The following is an 11968-nucleotide window of genomic DNA, read 5'->3' as shown; positions in this document are numbered from 1 at the left end:
ACTTCCTTGCCCCTCCCCCCACCCCCATTTTGAGCAGCAGCTAAGAAATTGACCTATCCCTTCACCATGCATCTCATTTTGAGAAAGCTCTATTTCAGGTGGGGGCATGTTCCTCATCTCATTTCTGCTGTTGGCCTCGTTCTGTCCCTCTTTCTCACACCTTGAAGTTCTTGGATTCTACTGAAGACCAACCAGGTTCATTAGAAACAGCTGACCCTTGGCTGGGTCTGGGCTTCTGGAGAATAGATGCAATTAACTTCTTTTGTCTTGGTCCAAGTTGAGCTCACGCTGGACTCTTGAAGAGGAGGTAGGAAGGATGGTACTAGGCTCCCTGGAAGGCCTTTAAGAAGTGGTTTCTGGTTCCACTCGGCAATCTCAGGAGGCAGGGACCATTAGCCCAAGACTGAGATGAACAGTGACCTGGGTGATAACCCAGCTGTAGTGAGGTGGATCCCACGGCAGGGGCTGACTCTTTAGAATGTCTCTGGAAGGATCATCTTGTCAAAACAGAGGTGAGGTTGGGCGGGTGTCACCGCAGCAGCTGGGGTGGTAGCCCCCAGGAACACAGAGGCAGCAGGAGCATGGGGAGCGAGGCCGAGGTGTCTGAGGTGCCGCCACACTCCTGGGCATTTTCCTGTGAACCCAGAGCAGAGATGAAAAGGTAGCCTTCAGGATGAGGCAAGGAAGAGGGAGGAGGGCCTCTGGGACTAATAGCCAAAAACCTGGGGAAAGAGGGAAATCCCAGAAAATGGAGGAGACACTGCCATCTTTTTTAGACTGCCTATTTTTTAGGGCAAAGGAGAGGCTGTGTACTCAGCCCAGAACTGGGTTCAAGCCTCTGCTTGTCCCTAGTCTTATAGTGGTCGTGGGACCATCCTCTTAGAATGACTTTGGGGAAGCCATCAACTCTGGAAACTTCTTTGATGTGGATTATTTGTGGCAGTCATATTCAACAAAGACAATACCATGAGTAAGGCACCCAGCTTGAGGCCTTAAGCTAAAAGCACCTTACATAGTGGGCGCTTAATTAATGTCATTAGCATGTGCATATATTAGCTTCCTCCTATTTGCTCAGATCATTTGGAGCTAACTACAGTAGTAATGAAGGCAATATGGGAGAGCTGAGTTTGAAATCACTGAGGGCCCAAACCCTAGGAAATTTGGCCCTCAGCTCCTGGTTGCCTCCATATGTGAACGCCACAGGGGCCTGAATGTCCATGCACACGCATGAATGTGTTCCACGGACGTGCACAGGCAGGGCTGCATTCATAAGCATCAGCTCCCATCTGCAAATGCACAGGCCCCGTCCAAGAGCCCAGGATTTGTGGATGAAGACCAAGCCCTGCCCCTTTGCCCCCCTCCAGCCCTTACTTCTGGATGGAAGGCGTGGCAGGAATCTGGTCTCCTTCGAAGCTTCTGGGAGCGTAGCCTGTCACACTTGACGGAGGCATTATGTGCGGAAGTCACTGTTAAGGCGAACACCTCATGACAGCAGCGAATTCTGGAGATTCTAGAGACTAAGTCTGGGAAGAGCCTAGCCCAGGTGGGACCAGCAGCCTTGCAGAAGAAGGCAACCAGGGGTGGGGGCGGGGGGCGGGTTAGGGAACAGATCCGGAAGCCCTGGGTGGGAGGCGGGGGATGATGGTGGGGAGGGAGGCTGGCCTCGCCTCTCAATATCTGAGCTCCTCAGTGACACCAACACCTCCATCCCTCCCGCAGCCCTCATTTCCCGGAAGCTGGAAGGATATATTTGACTTCTGTAGCCTCCTGCAGGACTGGTGGGAAGATGCTACAGTCACAGGTGGGGTCTGTCACCAGGAGGAGAAGGTTACTGTTGGGAATCTGTTGCATCACAAATATCCTGCGGCCAAGAGAGAAGTGGGTCGTGGAACTGCTCTGTGGCAGGCTCAGCTTGGAGCTTCTAGGGAATTTCTGGGGACTTAGAGTGTGGAGTTGGGGTGGCAGGGGAAGGAACAGAACCGTGAGGCTGGTCAGATGAGGAGCAGCTGCAGGCACAGTCCTAGGCGAGGAACTCTGTTCTCAGGGCTTATTTTACCCACAAGCCTTTGCAGCTGTACTGCCCTCTAGCAGACTGGAGGTGAGGAAGTTCAAACTGAGATAATTCTTGAGAGGGAAAGGAATTGTCATTAATATACTGAGAGACAGCAGGCATAAATCAAGACTGTCCCAAGCAGACAGGGATATGTGGCGGGGGCAGGCTGTGCCGGAAAGATGCGGTGCTCAGGCTTGGCCACAAGGTGGCAGAGCGCGCCCGCACACGGCCCTGGAGAGCTGCCAGAGGGAGGGAGGAAGGGATCGGGGAAAGCCTGTCTGCACGAGGCCTGGTGCCTTATGTAACAGTAGCTGCCACTTCCTAAGCATTTCCTCTGGGGTGGATGATTTCTCTCTCTCACACACACACTGAACCACCACCACTCCGAGGGAGGTTGCTGTCGTTCCTGTTTCGTGGAGGAGAACCCAGAGGCTAGAAGAGGTGAGGTAACTTGCCCAATGTTACAGGGCTGCGGAGCAGCAGAGCATTTTTGAACTCGAATCTGTCTACCCTGAAGTCTGTGCCTTACACCAGACCACTTACTTCATTCTCACGACAAGCCTTTGAGATAAACGAGTCACAGGAGTTCCCAGAAAACCGCTCTGGCGAGATTACCGTCCACCCGACATCACACACTAGTAGGACCGTCCCATGCCAAGTCTGAGGTGTTACACTAGAAAGTAATTCCCCTGAGGTCTGGGGAGTCCCAAGGGACGTCCCGAGAAGCCCTTGGCGAATGGCTGAGCTGGCTGAGTGGACACCCTAGAGGCGGCCCAGCACAGAACTTCACAAGTTGGGAGGTCCCCGAGGTCGGGGTGGGAGTTGGCAGGAGAGAAGTTTCTGTCGGGCCTCCCTGCCCCCTCAGGCCAGCGCTGGCCGGAGCCGGTGGGATGCAGCTCGGTCTCACGGCCTGCACATGGGCAGGGCGCACACACGGGCTCCAGGCTGGCAGCGGAGAGGAGAGGCCGGTGTGACCTGAGAGCGCGAGGAGCCCTCCTCCGGCCCACCACTCCCGAGAGGGGTCCCGAGCTGGCCTGCTTCTCTGCACAGACAGGTTTCTGAGGGGGCGCCGACTGGCCTCTTTCCTCACCGCTATCCTCGCCTCCTGGTGCCTTCCCAGGGCCTGCGGATGCCCCTGGGCCTGCACGGCGCTGGCTGACGCTGAGCTGCTGTGGGCTAAGCAGGTGTGTGTGACCCACACTGAAAGGGCCGCTGAGAGGGGCTGTGGGAGCCTTTCTTCTGGAGCCTGGGGTAGGGTGGGTGGGCCCAGATCTGGCCTCGGGACCACCTCTACTAAACCGTCCAGTGCCCCCAGCCAGCCTACCCTCTGCCCCAGCCCATGTTTCCTTCACGAAGGAAAAGAGGAAGCAAAGATGGGGAGGGGGGTTGGGGGGTGGGGGTGGGTGTAGTGGGGAGGGGGGGGGGGGGGGGGGGGGGGGGAGGGAGGAGCCCAGCTGTGGACAGCAGCGCTGCCCTCGGATCTTACTTCTGGCAGGCTCCACACTCAATGATCCCATTGGTCTCCCGGATGGCCGTCTGGTGCACAAACACAGGGTACTCTGTGTCACACGGCTGCAGCACGTCCTGTTTCTTGTGCTTGTGGGCTGCAGGGAGACAGAGTTACAGATGGGGAAAGGGCCATTGCCAGATGAGAGGGCCCCAGGAAGCCATGCCTGGGGGGTCTCAGCTGCAACCCTGGCTGGCAGGCATGGTCACTACTATGCAATGGGACACCCTTTTGTCCCTTTGTCAGAAGGTTCTCAGGGCTTGGAGAGGAGGAGGGGAGGAAGGAACACAGGGAAGGAAAAGGGACAGAATAAATGGAGCAGATGGTGTCACAGTGGGAAGGGCAGCAGACCGGCACGGGGGGGCCTTGGCTCTCGGCTGTGGGTGATTAGCACACTAGCCCCGTGACCTGGGGGATATTCACCTCCCCCCTTGGAAGCCTTATCCTCAGTGTAAGCCGGCTGGTTGGGAGAAGGGCTGGGCGGGGACCCCTTGAAGGCTCCAATCAGCACTGATATCCAGGGTCTGAGAGGAGAGCAGAGGCAGGAAGACGGCCAAGGGGTGACTTGGGGGACACTTTGGTCTCTTAATCCTACCCCTCCCCCCCCATTCATTGTATACAGGTGACATTTCTCAAGTCTAGCTACTGTGCTCTGCACATGCAGCAGGCAGACCAGCCCTAGGCTTGCTCCCTAACCAACCCCCCCCCCCCGCCCCCCCCCCCCCCCCCACCAGTTTTGAGCAGAGCAGCAAGGGCTGAGCGCCAGCCTGCCTGGGCCTGGGAGAGAGAGCCAGCAGGGGCCTCCAGGGCCCAGCGTGGCCGAAGCCCAGGGGACACAGCTCCCAAGCTTTCTGGCTCCTTAGCGGTGCACTGAGTCCCCTCAGGAACAAAGGATGGAGCGAGCAGGACTCGGAAAAACGAATAGCAGAGGCCCGGGCAGCCCAGTCCTGGAGGACGCACATTGCGCCTGGGGTGAGCAAAGAGCCAAAGAGGGCTGGTTCACGGACTGAACAACATTATTTTTGGTCAAAATAGCAGCCTGGTTTGTTAACACAGCAGGTCTGTTTCTTCCAGGCACTTTTCTGCGCTTCCTGGGTTCTTGGCGCCTATCTGTGGAATGGGGAGGGTGGGCAGGGTCACCCCCATTTCATAGACCCCCATCTCAGGATCACACAGGGGTTAGCAGGAGAGCGCCCAGACCCAGAAACTTCCCACTGGACCGTGAAGGCAAAAGGGAAGGCCAGTCTGTGGGCAGAGAAGTGTGAACTGCAGGGAAGAACCACAGTGTTTAGTCGGGGCTCTGCACACTTGGTCGGTTCCACCAGACCTTCCAGGGCTGCTGCTGGGCACTTTGGCTGTGTGGGCCCCTCGGAATCTGCGAGTGGGCACCCTGGCTAAAGCCTGCAGGAGCCTGGGGGCCGGCTTTGCTCCCTCCTGAGCCCAGTTATAATGGCCTCGTCCCCCGTGGGGGCTGGCTCAGGGCTGGGCCGGTCACCCAAGCCACTTCGTGTGGGTAGGTTATCTCCATGACAGCGATAGGGACCATGCGGACAACGACAGACTAGAGTGGGCCTCCACGCAGCTGGGACAGGGCCTCCCTCAGGGCCTCACTCAGTCCATGTCCTTGGACTCCAAGTCTAGCGCTATTCACTGAGGACATGGATGAGTGGCTGAACCAGGCCTCCTGGGCAGGAGGGAGAAGCTCCAGGGGCAGCTTCCCTGAAGAGGAGAAATTGTGAACAAGCAGACCGAGGGAGATCGTTCTCAGCGTTTGCAAGATGCAGCTGCTGGCAGGGAGAGAACGGCAGGGAAGGGAGCTGTGCCCCTGGCCCATGTTCCCATGCAGAGGGAGGAGGGCCCTCTTTCTAAATGGGTTGTGACACGTGGTTCCTGGTTCCTGTCACAGACACCATGAGGAAGCCAAACTCTTAACAAAAATGGGGTGGGGAGAATAGCCCAGGCAGTGGAGATGTTCCAGAACCCCATGGAAAAGGCTCTATTGACGGAGGGGTTGAGCAAGGCTGGTTAAAGCGAGACAGTCTGTGTGGTAGGGAACCCCCCAGCTACCCTGGGAGTGGAAGCCAAGGACTGCCTTTTGTGTTTAAAGGTCAAGTGGCTTCGCTCTTCTGGGAGAGCAGTCCAGAGTCACAGCTGGTTGAGACAGAGGACATTTCTTTGGTTCATGGTAGGGCCTGTGGAGGGCACTGTCCTCAGACCCAAGGTCACAGGAGATGTATTATCCCCAGAGTGTCCAAGTGACCAGACCTAGGCCTCCACCTGCCACCCCCTTAACCCTGCACACTGCTGGGGGCTCGGTGGACACAGGGAGCTGGAGGCACCCCTGATTCCTGCTCCACGAGGGGACCTGGCGGCTGCTTACCTGCATGTGGTCACAGCCTTCCTCCCCTTGGAATCATAAGTGAGCTCACCCAAAGAGATGGCTGGAGGTTCTGTTTGCCCTGGGCTAGGACTATACTTGTGTGGGACGAGATCTGGGTGACACCCTCATGCCTTAAGGGATGGGGCTTTTGAGTGGGAGAGGGCCTCTGAGTTAGGGGTCCCCCGGATGAAGAGAGCTCAGACTTACTTGGATGGAGAGCCGAGGACAGTCCCTTTTTGAAGTCCCTCCCCGCACCCCCAGAAACCTCAGCGAGGCTACTCACAGTGATGGAAGACAGCTTTGGCTGTCCAGGACGTGATGGGCATGATGTCACATGGAGGGCAGGATGGCACAGGGTGGCGATGTTGCATGGAATGAATGATGTCACACGGAGCAGTGGTGTCCCGAGATGGCAGTGGTATGATGTCACACAGAGAGGTGAGGGGAGCCAGAAGTGAGGGGAGGCCATGAGAGAGGGCCTGGCGGGGTGAGATGGGAGCCATGGACTCTCCAGAGTCCCCATCCCATCTGTCATCCGCCCAGAGGTGACAGGTTCCTACTGAAATGGCTTTGAGAGCAAACACTCCATTTTTGCAGTCCTGCGTACTCACCCTCGGCCCCACTGTCCGCTGGCCAGGAGCCCCATGCACTCCACTCCAGCAGGACCCTGTCAGACACAGAGCTGAATCTCCAAGACCCCGTGCCCTCCCGACCTGGGGGGCCTGAGGGGTTGGAGCACCAGAGCTCCCTGGCGGCCCCTGGTCCAGCCCCTCTCCTCCAGGACACCCTCTTCCCTGCTTGGGGCTCCTGGGTGAGCAGGGAGCCTCCCCACTGGGCAGCAGTGTGTTTGGGGGGCCGGTGCGAGACACCCAGGGATCTCGCCTGCCTCCTCTGGGGTTCTGGGGACCTCATGCAGCTCCTGCTCAAAGGGCTCCCTCATAAGGCACACCTGCATGAAGTCCCCCCAGTCCCCCCCAACCCCGTCCCAGGCGCAGACCTCACTCACAGCACGAGCTCATTCACCAGCCACCTGGCAGTGGTCAGGAGGGCAGAGATTGGCTGGGAAGGAGAGGGGACACAGGGTCAGGCCCAGGCCCCTGGTGAGGCGCTCCCCTGGGCACCGTCATTAAAGACCAGCATGCTCGGTGTGGGGAGGAGCTTCCCCCCTGCCTCTTCTGGCTGCCACCACCTCCCACCCCTTCCCAGCAGTGGGAGCATTCACAACTGTTATGTGATAAATTCCTAGGGCACTCGGGGTTCGACCATGCCCATCAGGAGGACTCCTCGAGTTCTCTCCCTGATGAGCCACTTGATGCTGTTCTTGGGATCCTTTGTGATACATGTGAAAGCACTTACGAGCGAGGCAGGAACAAAACAATCCAGGGGCTGCCCTCTGCTTTCTCTGCCAGAGGCTCGTTGCCTCAGGGGGCCGCCAGAACAATCTCCAGAAGCCCCGGAGAGAAGACCCACAGGCCTGGGGCAGGGGCAGGCTGAGGACAGGGAGCAGGGGTGTGGGTCCGGGGGTGGGGGGGGAGGAGATTTGACAGTACTTTCTGGTCCCAGTCAAGAGTGGGGTCCTGGGGGTAGTGGGTGGGAAGAAAGGTCTGGGGTGACACTCACGCTGACCAGGGGCCGGGCGGCACTGGGGTGGTGACTCAGGGGTCTGCACATGGCCTGGTAGTCATACATGGTCACTCTGAAAATCAGAAACAGGACCTGGGAAGTCAGACCTTCCCCCACCCCCTTCACCACCCCGTCCCCCACCCGGGGTGGGGGTTTGCTGCAGGGTTCCCATTTCCCAGGCTTCCTGAGGGTGAGGGAGGGAGGATGGGCGATCAGACAATTTCATCTCTGCACTTCCACTGCTTTGAAGACATGGAACAGCAAATTCGGTTTTCCCTCTAAGGGCCCATATGACCTTATACCCCTCTCCACCTCATGTCTGGTCTCTGGCTTCAGAAAGGTTGCTCTGGGAGCTCTTTGGGGCTTTCACTGTGGGTTTTTGAGGTCAGGATCCTGATATCTGTCGGGACCAGTTAGCATCAGCTCCTGCCTTTTCTGTGTGTATTCAGTTTGGGGAGAAACATGTCCCACTTACTGGCTGAACACCCCCATGCTGAGCAGCTGGGTCATGAGAGCGCCGTCCACCTCCCCCAGGAATCTTCCCATCTGTGAGGGCGAGAGAGACAGGGAGAGAGAGAGAGAGAGATGGAGAGGGAGGGAGGGATGGGGAGGGAGAGTGGGAGAGAGAGGAGGAAGAAAGGGGGAGGGGGAAAGGGGGCCACAGAAGAGGAGGGGGAGGAAGAAAGGGAGGGAGGAGGGAAGCGGGATGAGGACTTCTAAGTCTCCCACTTTAGGCCAGGGCTCACTGCTAGCTCCAGACTTTGGGGGTGGGTTGGGTCTCCCCTATAGATACCCGGCAACAGAATCAGAACTGTACCCATTCCACCGGCTCCCTCCCCCTTTAACAGGCTCCCCTGCCCTATTCTTTATCTTAGCACTTATCACTTAGTTGGCTATGAAATCAGTCTAGGGGATCGGATTTTTTTATTTTTTATTTTTTTGGAAGACACAGAATTCCTTTGGACAGTTTGGTGTGAACTGTGTGTAGTCAGGTTAAACAAGGTTTTGTGAAATTTGATTTGTTGTATACGGTGCGTGTGTATGTCCCAGGTCAAATGTAACATGTATCTCTTTCTGTGAGTCATGGTCAAAAAAGGTTCAAAAGCAGCCGTCTTCTCTGCCTCTCACACTGGCATCCTTACCGCCCAGCCAAACACAATGTGAGAACTCGGCGCTGCCTTTGATTTCTCTTCCCTCTCCCCTCCCCTTCCCAATTAATCAGTGTGCCCTGCTGGTTTGTCCTTCACCTTCTGACTCCTGGACAGTCACTTCACCCAGACCTTTGTCCTCCCAGCCATCTACTCCACCCTCCTAACAGGGCTCTCTCCCAGTCCCCAGCCCTGCTGCCAATACAGTTGGGATTTGGTCTCTCTATTTTTTTTGTTTCCTGTAGAGCAAAACAGGATCCTCCTTTCCCCTCATCCCTCCTTCATGGCCCAGTCAACCAGCACTGGTGAGCACCCACCACGTGCACCAGCCCAGGCTGTACCCTCCAAGCCCACAAAGTCCCCCAAGTTGGTTGACAGTCAAGCCTCCTATGATCTGGCTTCAGGCTGCCCTCCAGCCTCACCCCTACACTGACCTCCCCACCTGCCCTGGCCTCTTGCTCCTGTGGCCTTCTCAGCATGGCAGAGAGGAGAGAGCCAGGACTTTGGTATCAGATTTTGGTTCAGATCCTGGCTCCGGCACTGCCCACTGTGTGGCCATGGGCCGGGGAGGGGATAGCGTGTGCCAAGCATCTGGAACATGGCGAGGGCTCCGTATGTGGTGGACATATGATAAGGAGCTGCTCTGGCCTTGGCTCTTCTCTCTGCCTGGACAACCCTTCCCCAGTCCTCACTCCAAGGAGCTTTCCTTGTTGTCCTCCTCCAGGAATTCTTTCTTTTCTCACCTTTCCAGCTGGACTTAAGGCCTTTCTCCTCTGCATAGGAAACCGAGAGGCTAAGGACAAAGGAACGAGGGGAGGGGGTGGCCCAGAGAGCACGGGATGGGACATGCAGGCTTGTCTGAGCTCTGCGCTCTCTTTGGCCAGAAGGCCCCTCTGTTCTGAGGCCTGCGAGGCTTCTTGAAGCAGGGCAGTGGAGAGAGCAGAGGACAGCAGGGAGGAGTTGAGGGCATTTAAGGGAAAGACTAGCAAGTGGAAAGGTGTGAGGTATCTGTTCCTGCCGTTCTCCAAAGTGCAGCCCTGAAGCCGCCTGAAGTTCCTTGAGCTCACGCAATCCCTCTCCATCAGCTGTGGGTTGCTTCTTGCTGTTGCAGGGACCAGATGTGTGTGTGCTCCTGCCTTACCAGACGGCAAGATCCTGTGGGCAGACATCTACCTCCCGGCACCCCCCACACCACCCAGTGTCTTGTTTGTGGTTACTGTTCCGTGCATCTTTGCTGAAGAAATGTGTGAGGGACTGGACGGGGAATGAATGAGTGACCGGAGTTTTCTCCCTGGGAAAGTGCAGTGGGGTGGAAATGAGGCTGGCCCAAATTCCCACAAGGCTTTTCTTTCCAAACTCTACGCTTATTCACCAACAACCCCGCGGTTCAGACACTTGATTCTGAGAAGATGAGCTCCTGGACACTGGAAAAAAATGTATCCTCTTCTGTATATAAACAACATGACTGACCGGGATCCCTTTCTTCAGGTAAGGCAAGCCAGACTTGAATATGGTAGCAGTGTGTTCGTCTTAAAGACTACATTTCCCAGACTCCCCTGTGGCCAGAGTTGGCCAATGAAATCTGAGCAAAGTCACCATGTGGGACATCCGGGAATCTGTTTAAAGGGAGAAGACTCCATAGGAGGAATACCTCATTCATGGCTGTTTCCCTTCTGGTCTGGAAAAGAGACAAGAAGGCAGGAGCTCCTTTAGCCATGTTGTGACCTTGAGGATGCAGACACCTGGTGACCAGACCGTACCAGTCCTGGGCTACCTTCATCTACTCTTTTATGTGAGAGAATAAACCTTTGATTTGGTTAAAACCCTGTGTTGGGGGCTCCACTGCTGACAGCAGAACACAGTTCTTAGCTGATCGTTTTATTGGAACTTCATCAGAGTCAATCAGTGCCTCAAAAAGGTAGATTGACTTAGTTCCTGACCCTGCAAAGCTGAAGTCCAAATACTCAAATTGGAGCACCCTTGTCAGTTCAGGGCACCCAGATTGACTGTGGGGTCCATGGCCTCTTTCCAGCCACAGCGCTATACAGGGTCTGGAAGCTCCAGGTCCCTGCACCCCGAGTGCCACCTGCCTTCGGGTTTGCTCAAAGCGGGGCAGGGCTCCACATTTCCAGGGCACAATCCACAAATAAGCAACGGTCCTTTGGACTGCCTGAGCTCTGGGGCTGCATGAAAAGGGCCTGGGGCTGCCTGTGTTTTCATGTCTGTAATGAGGCAGGAGTGCGTGCGGGGGTGCAGGGAGCAGACGGGGGTGGGGGGGCAGGTGGCGGCAGAGAACCCAGAACTGATGAGTATTCCGGGTGGCTGGGCCGCAGCCCCCAGAACTAGGCTAATTTGCATGCCTGTGTGAAGCTCCGGTCCCCAGAGGAAAGGGGGACCTGAGGTTGGGTGGGAGAGCCCATGATTCTGGGATGGAGCAGATGTCTCACAGCCTCTTCTTACCGACGGACAGCCTTGGTTTCTTCTCAAAAAAGTAAGGTGTTCCTTTCTCATGTATAACCCCCATCCCCAGGCTCCCCTGAGCTGCTCAGTCTCTTGACAAGTACCTCTGGCCCCACAGTGGGGCTGGGGAAGCATGTGGGAGAGAGGGCATTAGGACTGTGCTCCAGAGAGAGCCACCCAGGGGGCAGGTGGCCAACTGATTTTTTTTTTTTTTTGAGGCACCCGGCACTTGGTGTGTAGGGAAGCAGGGAGGGAGAAGGGGTTGCTGAGGAAAATGAGCTGAGACAGGCACATCAGAGGCCCTCTGAGGGCGGAAGGGGTTGCCCTGGTCTGAAGGCAAGCCCAGCATTTTGGGCTGGGGGCAGGGAGGGAGAGGGTGCTGCGCCCGCCCTCAGAGAGATTCACCTCCTCCTGATGGGGCATTCGATTTTCTAGCTTTGGTGCCCCTGTGAGGTCCATTTTAGAGCTCTCCTGTGTAGGTGCTACCTACAGGCAAGCGGGAGGACTAGGGGTCCCTAAATCTGGGATGACAGATCCACTGTAAACATTACAGAGACCTACAGAGCTGTTGTCACTCTCATGGCCCCAGCTGTCTGCTTCTCTTTCTAGGCCCCCCGCAGAGGGCTGTAATCCTGTCATCTGTAGTCTTTTATTATAACAATGAACCCTGAGCTGGAAGAGAAGCCCCGGGGGGGGGGGGGGGGGGGGGGAAAAGTATAAAAAGAGGGGGGGGACACCCCCGGGGGGGGGGGGGCCCACGCCCCCCCCCCCCCGGGGACAACGCCAACACGGGGGGG

The 11968-nt window shown here is 56.8% G+C and overlaps 1 protein-coding gene across 1 annotated transcript in view; it reads right to left on the bottom strand.

Annotated features, from left to right (window-relative positions):
- Window positions 1–529: 529 nt before the first annotated feature.
- The window catches only part of LOC111159692 (calcium voltage-gated channel auxiliary subunit alpha2delta 4), a 113946-nt gene continuing 102507 nt past the window's right edge, over window positions 530–11968 (bottom strand). Inside the window, exons 30-38 of the mRNA XM_022522259.1 lie at window positions 8039–8109; window positions 7561–7636; window positions 6947–6999; window positions 6552–6607; window positions 6224–6244; window positions 3540–3657; window positions 1749–1861; window positions 1372–1454; window positions 530–634 (exon numbers count right to left, since the gene is read on the bottom strand). Of these exons, the coding sequence (XP_022377967.1) occupies window positions 530–634; window positions 1372–1454; window positions 1749–1861; window positions 3540–3657; window positions 6224–6244; window positions 6552–6607; window positions 6947–6999; window positions 7561–7636; window positions 8039–8109 (696 nt within the window). The remainder of the gene's footprint in view (window positions 635–1371; window positions 1455–1748; window positions 1862–3539; window positions 3658–6223; window positions 6245–6551; window positions 6608–6946; window positions 7000–7560; window positions 7637–8038; window positions 8110–11968) is intronic.

This window comes from Enhydra lutris, unplaced genomic scaffold, assembly GCF_002288905.1.
Source record: "Enhydra lutris kenyoni isolate GAN:26980312 unplaced genomic scaffold, ASM228890v2 scaffoldscaffold69, whole genome shotgun sequence".
Taxonomy (NCBI): domain Eukaryota; kingdom Metazoa; phylum Chordata; class Mammalia; order Carnivora; family Mustelidae; genus Enhydra; species Enhydra lutris.
The sequence above is the reverse complement of the archived record's forward strand: the minus strand, read 5'-3'. Positions and strand labels throughout refer to the sequence as shown.